At 33.9% G+C, this 13,115-nt stretch overlaps 1 protein-coding gene across 2 annotated transcripts in view; it reads left to right on the forward strand.

Annotated features, from left to right (window-relative positions):
• LOC6040189 (phosphatase Herzog) overlaps positions 1 to 13,115 on the forward strand; it is a 119,849-nt gene that overhangs the window by 96,676 nt on the left and 10,058 nt on the right. For both annotated transcript variants that reach the window (XM_038252538.1, XM_038252539.1), the window contains one exon: positions 7,025 to 7,263. In XM_038252538.1, coding sequence (XP_038108466.1) covers positions 7,025 to 7,263 — 239 coding nt within the window. The remainder of the gene's footprint in view (positions 1 to 7,024; positions 7,264 to 13,115) is intronic.

A 13,115-nucleotide genomic window follows, 5' to 3' on the forward strand; every position in this document is an offset into this window, starting at 1 on the left:
TTTAAGAATTTAAGAATTTAAGAATTTAAGAATTTAAGAATTTAAGAATTTAAGAATTTAAGAATTTAAGAATTTAAGAATTTAAGAATTTAAGAATTTAAGAATTTAAGAATTTAAGAATTTAAGAATTTAAGAATTTAAGAATTTAAGAATTTAAGAATTTAAGAATTTAAGAATTTAAGAATTTAAGAATTTATGAATTTAAGAATTTAAGAATTTAAGAATTTAAGAATTTAAGAATTTAAGAATTTAAGAATTTAAGAATTTAAGAATTTAAGAATTTAAGAATTTAAGAATTTAAGAATTCAAGATAACCAAAAACGTTTTAAAATGGATTTCCAATACTCAATAATGCTGATTTCCTGAAAATTTTCTGTTTTTAGTATTATTCTCTACTACCTGATTTTTGGCATATTTTTTAAGGGTGCAGTTAAAATTTCTATAGCCTTTTTTTTTTAAATCGATCATAGCTTGTGTTTTTTAAAGATTATAATGAATTGTCTCAGATTAGGTTTTAATTTGTCGGTTTCTCAGTTTACTAGTAAAAGTTTACTTTTTTTGAAACAATTGAATTTTTCGGCTAAAAATGGTATATAACGGTTAACGGTTGACAAATGTATTTGAAATCTTTTTAAATCTTTTCTAAAATTACCCAAAAAATTATCGAATTTATCAGCATTTTTGTGAATGTCAAGCAGTCAATAAATGACCATTTTGAAAAGTGTTTCAGTTTATATTCGCTAAATCCTGATCTACAATGGCAAATCGCAGAATGTTGCGTTTGAAAACTTGATGATTGTTTTCGCAAGAGTTTGCGGAAGTTTGATTGTAGATGAAGTGCTATGGAAAAAGTACATTGGTTTTGTTTTTGGAACAACATGCACAGATAGAAATCTTATGAGCAAATCCGTAAAATCTATGTTGACGACATCTCTCAAATCATTTACCGATGCCTCTGTGCTCTTGTACTAAGCTTACTGATTTTCTTATAGAGCACAGCGGTATAGATAAAACGTTGTCGATTTAGAAAAAAATGCATCTAAATCCAGAAAATTGTAAACGATTTTGTTCAAAAAATTTCAGCGATTTCGGAAGCAACAAATGTTTTTGAACTATTTTACGGATTCGCTTACAAGAATTCTATCCGTGTGTACAAGCAATGTTCCATTTAAGTTTTAGATATTATTTTCAATTATTTCTGTGATTTTTTTTATATTTGATATAAGAATATTTTTCTTCCAAAATTTCTGGGGGGGCACAATGTATGGGCTGCCCCCCCAGCCAAATTTTAGGGGGGGCAAAAAGTACCGTGCCCCCTCAGAGTCGGCGCCCCTGCGTGAAGGTATATCTAGAAGGTATATTTAAGAAGTTCAATTTTCGAGTGATTTTATAGCCTTGCCTCAGTGAGGTGAGGAAGGTAAAAATAAAATGAAAAAAGTTTTTCTGCTTTTTTTTCCACCAAATAAGATGTTTTTTTTTTCGAAAAAATGGCAGTACATACTTAAAAAATAATTTCAACCAACTTATGCCTTAGGTCGAAGATGCAATTTTTTGTCATCTTAAACGTATCCAAATTTTTTTTTTTTTTGAGAATGGGTACTTTTCGCAAATTGATTTCAATCAATGTTATTATTTTATGAGTGTTATTTTTTCATCGAAAAAGTCCTAAGCAATATCTACAAATTTTTAACAAACCACATGGACACTTTTTTAGAATTCTCAACAATTTCCATACAAATAAAATCTTTTTTGTATGGAGCGTGGACAATCGCTGAATTTTTAAAATGAGTATTGTTTTTTTATTAAATACATTTAAGATTGGCAAATCTCTTTCATAAAATATAAAGTTCACACATTATATGACCTAGAAAAAGAACCACGTAAATACTTGTCACAGTATTAAATTTCCAATTTGCCTACAAAATATCTCCCACGGCGCCAATGTAGAAACAAGCTACCAGAAGCTAAAATCATGACCCGAAAGCCTGCCTCCAAACATCTTCCACGTCCTTTCGAGTCCCGGCAGAGCTCGAGGGCAAGGTGCCACCATCATCAACCAGCAACACCCGTAATCCTGTAAGTTTACATCAGCAAAAAAAACCTGGCAGGCTCCTCAGCCCGATAACATGACCTTTATCTAATATTTATTCTGTCTCGGTGCTTGTACCTTAGCATCATCGCGTGCCTCCCATAATGTGGTGGTTGTCTTCTGTTTGAGGTTAGGGTTAGTTAGGTGCTTTCTGTAAGGGAAGTTGCTCCTGGATGTAGGCAACCCCAACACACCCTATTGTCTTCTGCTGATTGACTGTACTAGCGGTAAGCCATATTCCAGCAAATGACGAAGGTCTATTTTTAGCGACATTTTCGCGCCAACCTAGTTCAAAGACTTGATGCTTGGTGGTGCTAAACAGAACAGCAGAGTATCATAAGCTGAGGTCGGACCCAAGGTTTCCGATTCTATCCAAGCGCTAGAGCATGGCTCTTCCGGGAATAAACGCAAAATATAACACACGTGTGTGTGTGTGTATGTGCGGGGGCGTGAAATATGCCCCGATATACATTACCCCAATCAATGTCACCAATGGAGTGAAGGTGCGTTGGGGCTATGTCGGTCCTGTACGAACCCCCCGGAAGGATCTCTCCCAGGAGGGATTTGCTTGCGTCGGAATGGAAGGCATGTCGGATCGTTTATATCGGATACCTTTTTTCCTTTACGAGGACAATGCTAATCCGGATATTTTGCGCATGAAGGAATTTGTTTTCGAAAGAGAAAATCTTCCATTCTTGAAGCAGCAACTTTGAATCTATTTTAAATTGAAAATATTCCTTATCAAATGCTGTCATAACGATTTGCCGTTGCTTGTGATAAGACCAAGTGCAAACTTTGTTATCTGAACTGCATACCGTGTAATTTGGTATCGGACATGGGGTCGTTCTTCAACCTGGAAAGAAACACTCCTCGCTGTAGCATTTAGGGTAATTTGTATCTTTTTGTACGAATGAAGCGGAAAAGCTCTTATCAAAACCAACAAATTCCTGCTTCAAGGGTATCAAATCGGGCAGCATGTTTGAGTGGCAAAATTTGTTGCACAAAGATATCACAACACACCATATCTAATCAGCAAAAAGATCACGTTTCTGTGCGAAGGGAAAAACCCAACCCACACATTACAGATTGGGAATCAAACAGAGGAATTGCATCACTTACGATTTCGAGGTTGTAACTGTGAATGTGTGTTTTATATTCGGAGAAATAAAAGTTATTCTAGCACGTCGAAAGAGCTTTCTGGAGGAGGAAGAGCACTTCTTGTTACATAAATAAACTAATTGGAATCGATATCTTCTGAATCGTAATATTTTCCCAACGTAAAAAAGTTCAAGTTGCGATTGACGTTATTTCATTTGTTTTATTCTAAACTAGTCATCATTGACTAACTTTTTTTTAGAATAATTTGAACTTTATTTTTTTTCTTTTCAAGAAGTTAAAATTGAAATGGCTTTTAAAAATATTTTTTTAAGCTATCTCAAATATTTTGTTTGAATCTCTTTTTTTTAGTGTCTTTAGCAAACTTGTAGGCTATTATGAGGAAAACTCAGAAAAAATAGTTAAAAGGTATAAAAGTCTCAAAAACGGTATTTTTATATGTTTTGAGGACAAAGCTTTTTCACAAGGATCTGAAATTTTGTAAAATTAATGATCTGTCGTTAATATGTACTGTATGCACTGTTGAAAAATATATTTTGTTTTTGGCAATTGTTTGAAAACAAAAGACTAAATTCTGTACAATAAAAAATCCGACAGATAAATGCTGTGATAAAGGATTAAAAATGAGAAAGTAATTGAACAATAATAATTGATTTTTTTTAAATGTCATATAAGCAATTGTAATTCATATGTTTATAGGACCTCCCGTCATCATGGGTCTGGGGGTTAGATTGGGTCATACAAAAATGCTGAAACGGTATTCAAAAAAACCCTAGAACTGTTTTCCATTTAGCTTACATTTTTAACAACGATAGCTCGGCAACTGTAGAACCGATTTGTAATGTTTAAAAATGAAATGTTATTTTCAAATCTTTTGAAGATAATATTAAATTTTCTAAATTTAGCCATTTTGACTCTTTCAAATGTTAGGCTTAATTTTGAGATTTTGAATTCTTTTGTTTTCCCAAAGAATGATAATTTTAACAGTTATTTAATGTATTCCCAAGTAACATTTTCGGCTTTATCAAGGCTGCCACAACCGCTATAAAACCTATCAGCCAAAACCAACATTAAAACCACTAAGTCGTAACAGCCTCCCCAGAACCCCGATAAACCTCTGTTAAAACCCGAAAGGACCTCCGCAAAAGGTTGTCACGGCCTATTTATAAAACCTACGTAGGAGTTCAAGGCTTTAACATTGAATCCTAACAACCTCCTCAAAGCCTTAATAAAAGCTTTGTTAAAATCCAGTTAGGAGTTATGGAAAAATGACATTTCATACGTCTTCAAAGTCTTATGCCAGACAGATTTTATTCTGGAAAAAAATAGTCTTTGTCTTGCCAAATGATTTAATGGAGATGGTTTGCGAAAATGGCGATGATGAAACAATATATATTGGAGGTAATTATAATAATTTGAAAGATTATTTCTCGCAGTTGCTTAAGTTCAGCTGTGGTTAAAATTTTATCGATAAATGTGGGGATGATAGAGCAAAAAAAATCAACTCGCTTCATCAAAAACAATTCTTTTGTAATTACAATATTTAGTTAAACAAATATTTTTTCCAGTTTTTTTTGAAAAAAATGTTCAACAAATTTTTGAACGTCGATGGCGTGTTATGTCAGAAATTCATAAATCCCAAGTAACATTTTTTTTCCAGGAGTTCTACAAGAGCTCTTCAAGCTAGCTACAGCATAGCAGTTTGGACCGCGGTAGGATCAAACTCTCTTCAAGTACTCTTCCAAACTCCTGAAGAAGTTTTGAAGAGAATTTTTCCCACCGCGGTCCAAACTGCTATGCTGTACCTATCTTGAAGAGCTCTTGTATAGAACTCCTGAAAAAAAATGTTACTTGGGATGTGTGTTTTCATCAAATGCTTATCAAATTCATTGCTTTTTCAATTTTTTCTACCGAGATGGCGGTCAATCACAATCAATCAAACCACGCGTTTATCGCCATATTTCTGCATTGCTATTTGGCCGTGTTAAACACTTTTTTAGGAGCTTATGGTTTTAAGTAAGCTTTATGCATGCCTAAAGGCAATTGACAGCTACAACACCCTTGGTTTTAAAAAAGCATGAGATAAAACCATTAGGCATGACATTGCCATCGGGTTTTCAAGACTCTCTTAAAACATTCATAAAACCTTAATAAAAGCCATTTGGCTTTTATTGGCAACAGGTTTTACGTCCGAGGCATAAGGGAGCGTTCTTTTATTACGTAACGCAAAATTTGGGATTTTTGACCTCCCTCCCCTCCCCCTTCGTAACAAACAGTAACAGATGAGCGAACCCCCTACCCCCCTGTAACGCGTAACGCAAGGTCTTTTTGCAATTTTTTAATAATTCTTATATGAAAATTTTGCGTTACGTAACAGAATTTTTCAGTACTCCCCCCCCCTCCCCCTATTTTAGTAACATTTCGTAACAGACACCGACACCCCCTCCCCCCCCCCCCTAACTGCGTTACGTAATAAAAGAACGCTCTCTAAAAGCTTCTTAGAACCTTTAAATCAGCTCATGCTTATTTGTTGCTGTAAAAGCCAACATAAAACTTACAAGCAATCAAGATGCTACCATAAAACCTCAATAAAACTAGGTGGTGGCTAGTTGGTTTAAAAATGTTACTTGGGTTATCATTGAAAATTGGTCCTTTAAAAAAATATTTTTTTCTAATTTTTTATTCTTTGCATTGCCGTATTTTAGCAATTATTTGTCCGATATTCAAAGTCTTGAAATAAAAATTGTACAGATTTTTTTTTTAGCTATTGAACAAAACACTATTTCCAGAAATGAACAAACATGGACACTATTTAAAAAAATCAAAAATATACCACTTTTGTCAAATGTCTTTATCTTCAAAACTGCGCGTTTTATCGAAAATGATGTTCAATATTTTTCGATTGCAAGTTTAATTTTGACCCTCAAAATGACTTTGGTTCTCTTTTTCAATATTATTGAACAATAATTCGAATATAATCAATTCAAAAAATGTTTGTCCATAAATTCTTTTTTTTTTGTGCATAAAATGAATAATAATTTGAAATACGGGATTTGTTAAAAAGGTAAGTAAAGGAATTGGTAAAATTATTTTAAAATGTTACTTTTTTCATAATTATCCTCATCATAACCTACAACTTTGCTGAAGACATCAAATCGATTAGAAAATCCATTCTTGAGATTTTCGAATATTTAAATAGGTATTATTTTTGTATTGACAGCTGTCAAAATTGTATAAAAATTCAATGAACAAAAGAATGATGCGAAGTGTTTCTCCCAAATCAAAAAAATATGGAAATTAAAATTTTATAAATAGGTCGATTTCGTAGAGATTTGCTTTTTGGTTTTGAACAATTTCAAGACTTTTTAATATATCTTTCAAATACTTGTTGTTTACTCAACTGAAAATCGTTTTTACCTCCGGATCTTCGTCCAATTCAGTCCGCATTTTAATCAAGCCCGGTGAAGCCACCAGAATAAATTAACTAATCAAGGTATACATACAATTTTTTCTCTTGATGCTGCCAGACCAAACCAGACCAGACAAGACCTGCTGTACTGCTGCTGCTGGTTTGGTTTTGGTGGTCTGGCAGACACGTGCTGCAGTGGCCGACTCTTTGGGAAGCCATGGCCGCCGGTCGGTATCCGATTCCGTATGATTAACGCGAAAAGAGACTTCATTTTCCCTTAGCCCCAGAGGAGAGTTTTCTCCCAAAAGAGTGGGGGCGACGGAGAATAACCCCAGTTTGTTTATGGTGATGATGATATGTTTACTAATTTTAGCTTTTTTTATCTCTTCTCTTCTCCCTCGACTTTCCAGTGAACAATGTAGATAGGCTAAAACCGCCCCGGCGGGGCTTCTTCGAGACCATCTTCTGCTGCTGGCGGAACGCGCGGACCAAAACCAACCAGAATGGCACCCCGATCGACGGTTCCATCACGCCCCCGCCGATCCAGGGCCAGCCCCGGTATCTGCTGCCACAGATCCGACACTCGGATATGCACAAAAAGTGCATGGTGATAGACTTAGACGAAACACTAGTGCATAGCAGTTTTAAGGTGAGTTGGGCTTAAATTAGAAATTTAAAACTTTTCCCAACAAAATTTGCGTCACTTCAAATTAGAAATAATTTCACCAGGGAAAACTTTCTCTTATCGTTCATTATCCTTGAATCCCTACGACGTCCTTGGCCAGTAATGGCCAGGATTGCCTTACTCTGGACTGTGAAACTACGTATTAAAAGTTTTTTTTAAATGCAGTGGAAACGACCTTGGCCAGAGAGGAGACGACTCCCTCGTCGACTTCCCCACTGTTGTTGTTTTCGTTGTTTGGCATTGGAAAGGAAAGTTTATTTATTTCACGCTACGTGGCGCACTCCTGTTGATGCATCATGCAGTCTGGTCTGAAATGTTTAGTCGGGGTAGAATACACAGTGCGGAAACATTTCCTTGTTGGCTGCACTTTTACGCGGCGCTGCCTGTGGGAGAGAAAGAGAGTTCTATAATGGCACTGGCTGGGTGAACTTGGACTTGAAAGGATTCCCTGGACCTTGGCCTTCCTCTGCGTAGTGGAAAAACGATTACCTTTTGCGTGGGGGTTGTTTTGAGTGGCAAATGGAAAAAAATACAAGCAAAAATAGCTTCGAAGTATCCAGGTCTAATACGATTCCCAGGCAGACGGTGATAACAAAATTCATGCCATTTCAATAACAAATATTATTAAAATAAAAAAAAATGTTATGGAATCTACTTGAAAAATCCATTTTTGCATAAGGGTTTAATAACAGTTAATGTTATCATAACAAAAATTGTTATTGGTCTGATATTGGTTGAAAGCCAAAACAACTGTGGAATAACATTTTTTGTTATGGAAGAATACCGCCAATTGTTATTGGGATGATCGGATTAGTTGTTAAAATAACAAAAAAATAATAACAAAGATTTGTTCGAAGAATAACTAAAAATGTTATTAGTCCGTTATTACAATAACAATCCAATAACAAAAAAAATCATAACGACGAATAACAAATGTTGTTATAAATAACATAAAATGTTATTGGCCTAGTATTTTCAAATATCAAAAAATGTTATTCCCAAGTTATTTCCGTCTGCTCGGGTTCATTTAAAATTTTAATTAAGAAAAGAAAAACCATGCGGCGTTAGGTGAACATTTTAACAATGGGAATAATATTAACATTTTCAACGATTTTCAAAAACTTAAAGAAATTTGAATATAGTGCAGTTCCAAATATTCGGAGATTTGGGTAAGTTGAAGGGTTTTCAATAAATAATTATATCAGAAAAAAAACATTTTTCGTATTTTGTTTATTTTCATTTATGAGATAATTTTTATTAACATGCTGTAGAAATAAACAAAACACTTCTGACTTACAGTTTGAAAAAACAACTTTTTTTTATTTCCTCTAACTAAGGCAGTTGCAAATATTTTTCAGTGTTTATGTCGCCTTCCCTTCAAAATCGGCACAAAAGATCATAAGGCAAAACAATGTTTTTTTTTTCAAAATGTTATTTCCACGTTTAATCAGAAACACTAACGTGCCCAGATCCTCAAGGAAGGTGGGGTAACTCAATGAGTGTTTTGATTTTGAATTTCGTAGTTTATGGACACCCCATGAACAATTATAGAACATATTTTTGAGGATGGTGGGGCAATTGCCCCATGTTGCCCCACCCTGGGCACGCTAGTGAGTTGGAAACATTTTAAAATATTTTTTTCTACGTTGATAATCATGTTTCGCATGTTGTTTTGAGCTTTTAAAAATGTTTCGAATTTATATTAAAATCCGATGTACAGTACGTAAAAAAAATCGAGTTAAAAAATTTGTCTATACTTGATATGTTAAAAACTAATGATTGCAAAAAAGCTGTATTTTAAAAATACTTTTTGTATTACAATATTAAAACCATGGTATGTAATTTCAATTTTTATTTTTTTCCATTTTTTTTTAATTTTGTTTGCTGATCAGAGTCGAGGGACATTAACTACAACGAATTTTTGCAACGGCCTAACTAATAATACATAAATTTACAGCATTTTTTTTTTAATTATTTTCAGTCATAAAAATTAACACACGGGTGTCATGATTTTTAGTTTGGGTTTCTTACTTCTAGCAAACACAATTTATCATAAGCATTCAATTAATTATAATATGTTTTAAAAATTGTTTTAAAATTGCCGAAAATATTGATTTTTAAAACAAACGAAAGGGGTAAAAACTTATAGAAGTTTTTTCCATATTTTTTTAAAAATTTTGTAATTTTTTTTATAGCTCCGTATTTGATAAAATTCATAACGCTATTTTTGATAATTTTGCCAATTTCTTTGAAGGATATGCTTGTAGTTTGATATCTAGTGTGGTCGAGGATAGACAACATTTTTGAAATTTAAAATAAGAAAAAAAAATCGTTAGAATTACATAAAAATGGTTATAACTTGAAAATAACTTTACGATTATGTTTTCAATTTTACATCTAAAACTGATTTGAGACATTTTGTGAAACTATTGAAAAACAACCAATCAACAGTATACAAATTTGAAATAAATGGTTAAATTAAAATTTAAAAAATCTGAGCGCCTATAATTTCTTTAATTAAAAAATTTCAATTGCAAAAACGACACATAAAAAAATAGAAATAAAAAATTCACGCTGCGTTGTTTACACACTCTTTACTACTTATTTGTGTACAACACTTTTTAATGCTTATTATCGCCAACAGACCAACATAAATATTTTAAACTTGCATTTTAAAAGCTGCTCATTTCATAATCCTGCAAAAGCCAGAGTTTCCAACATGTTTGTTTGTTTGTTTGGCAAACTAGGAACACATGTGGCTACTCAGTTTCAATATTTTGTTCAGCTGTAGCAGCAACTCAAACTAAATGTTCGCACTCAAAATATTTGTGTTTGTGTCAAGTACCATGCGTCTCCACATTTTGTTTAATTTGAAGGAAAAGCATGGTCTTTCAAATTATTTTTCTATTTTCTTTCTCAAAAGTTCTAATTTTAATCCCATCAGCATTAATCGCAGCAACCCACACTTCACTTCCCTTTGGTCATTTTCATATCCAATTCCAGTGACCAGGTGGGTCTCGTGGTGGTGGTGGTGTTGCTCGCTGATTGCGGTTTGATTGCGGCAGTTTGGCTTTTTGCTGCTGCGGCTGTTTGAGCACGCGAGACAAGTAATTACGTCCACTTATGGCGACCACACACTGCCAGTGCCACTGCGACGACTGATGACTGCTGCAGCCCGATGCAAATTGTACCTACACTCTTGTTAGGATGGCCAAGTGGCAATTTTCGTCGTTCCACTTGCCAGTGAGAACTAAAAGCGGGGAGTGTTTGGTGGAAGTTTGCTGGAGAATCCTTCCTGGATGAGAACAAATTGTGGCGTTAATTTTATATTTATCTACTTTGTAAAATTTGGATATCGTTCTGAAATTCGAGATTCAACATAAGTTTACTCTTTTTTAAACTAATGTTAAGATATAAACTTTTGAAGATATTTTTTTTAATTGTCATCCTAAAAAAATCAAACTAAAAATAAACTATTATCAAATTGTCGTGATTGTGCTATCTTGTCGCACGTCGATTTTGGGCAAAATTGAGTTAAGGACGCCATTTTGTGCAGCTTTCAGTGCCTTACTGCCCCTGATCGCATAAATGTCCCATATGCATTTTCATCGATTTCGAGTTATTGATGCAGTTTAGTTCAAAATTTTGTGTTCTTTCGAAAGAGCCTATAACATCCAGTACTTTGCCCTAGAAATCAGGGGAAATCCAGTTTTTTCGCGAAAACTTAACACGTAGCCTTATGTATGGGACAAACTTCAAATGCGTTTTTCTCAGCTTGCTGTTTTTGCATATGGGACATTTATGCGAACATGGGCAGCTTACCTTTTGTTCTTCACATATCCCCAAAATTCGATTTCAATCCTGAGATATTCAAGAAAATCCGACAAAAATTCCGTGCATTGTTGTCACTCTAAATATTAAATAAATTTAAATCTGAGCATGCTTTCTTGCAAGTGCGACAACTGGCCAAAGGAAAATTAGTCAGAGGACGTTTTGTCACACGTACATGCCCGACTACTGTTAACAAATTTAATTATATCTCGGGAATCCAACAACAACTTTTAAACCAAACATTGGAACCATACCCGTAACGGTCAGCCAAAAAAAAAAAAAAAACGTGTTTGTTAATGTTTAAATTGGGTGCTCTTATTTTTGTTTATTCATAGTCATACATTAAAACACGTTTTGCTCGCTTGCTTTGCAATTTTTGGCCTAATGGCCATGACTTTTTCAGATCAAAAAAGTTGGCTAAAAGCCTTTTTGTATATAATACAAAGAATCTGTTAAAAGTAGCTAAAACTTGTGAATGGTACACTTTATCAAAAAATATATTACTTTAAAATTAAATTATTAATATAAATTAAATTAAATCTAATATTTTTCTCAAAAACTTGCCATCAGAGCAAGATGATTTGTTAACCTTCTTTAATTATAGCTAAAACAATAGAATTTCAATAATCTATTTTTTTCATAAAAAAAAAGTTAACAATAAATTGCTGAGGCCGAAGAACAGGGGAGAAAAAAATCTGAGTGACAAGCCCGATTTTTTTTAAATTTAAATGCCAAAAATATTTATGGCGTATTTTTTAGAACAGCCTTTTGATGAAAAAACTACTTTCAAAACTGTCTTATAAGAGGGCCATTCTCCGCCAACTCACACAGCAGTTGCCCCGACAACACAGCAGTTTGCAAATCGCTGAGAAATGTACCAAAATGTTTCATTTGATTTTTTTTCTCATTTTTCAGGATGTTCAATTATTTATTCGGTAGTGCAAATCAGAAAATCGTTATTTAACACATTTTCTACATTTTGGAATCAGAAGAATATCCCAATCATATTTCAAACACATTATTTAAAAATGGAATATCTATTTTTTTCGATTATGAAAAAAAGCTGACAAAAATTCCTATGAAACACTTTTGAAAGAAGCATCATCAAAAGGTTGTCCGGAAAATACAATATCAATTTAAAAATATTTAGAAATTAAAAAAAACTTCTAGAAAGCTTTCAAAGAAGGGACTAATCTGTAAATAGAATTCCTCGTCAAACCACCAGGATCCAAATCAAAAGGGACTCATATATTTTTTTTTGTTGGTCCCAGCCGAAATAGGGTGGTCCATTAAATGGCGTGTTCACGATTTGCGCAAAAACCACTTTAAAAAAATCATATTTCCGGAACAGCTGAACCAATTTCAGATCACATCGTTGCAAAAGAAATGGTACTAGTAGGGCTATATCTTTTCGTATGGAAAACAAAAATAAAAAAATAACATAACATAAAGGAAATTAAATGGCATTTGATTTTGATAGATAAAAAAATATTATTATATGTTTTAAAGGACCGCTCACCACAATTTTTTTTTATTCGAGAATGATTTTGCTGTCATAATAATTTCATTTTTATCAATTGTTTTTCAAATGTCATAATTTGCTCTATTTCCACACTCATTTGTACAAGCAACAGTTAATAAGTTATTCAAGTTCGTGTCACCATGCCGCTGCCGTTCCGTTCCGCCATGGCTCCGTTACGGATAGCTGTCCATCTCAATGATGCAAGACGCTCTTTTCCTATCCGTGTCGTCGGCGCTGCTGTCGTTCGGAAACCAAACCCGGTTTTCTCATTATACCAAAGCTCACACGCGAATGCAACCTCTATAACCGGTGGTGCTGGTGTAACCTATTCCGTAATGCTGCTTGCCAAAACAAGTCTTCCGTAACGAGAACCTTCTCCGTCTGCCGGCCGCACTAGCCTAGCAGTTACAACAGGAGGGAAAACAATATGACATCATAATTGCCTAATGTAATTATCCTGGAA

This window comes from Culex quinquefasciatus, chromosome 2 (assembly GCF_015732765.1).
Source record: "Culex quinquefasciatus strain JHB chromosome 2, VPISU_Cqui_1.0_pri_paternal, whole genome shotgun sequence".
NCBI classification, from domain to species: domain Eukaryota; kingdom Metazoa; phylum Arthropoda; class Insecta; order Diptera; family Culicidae; genus Culex; species Culex quinquefasciatus.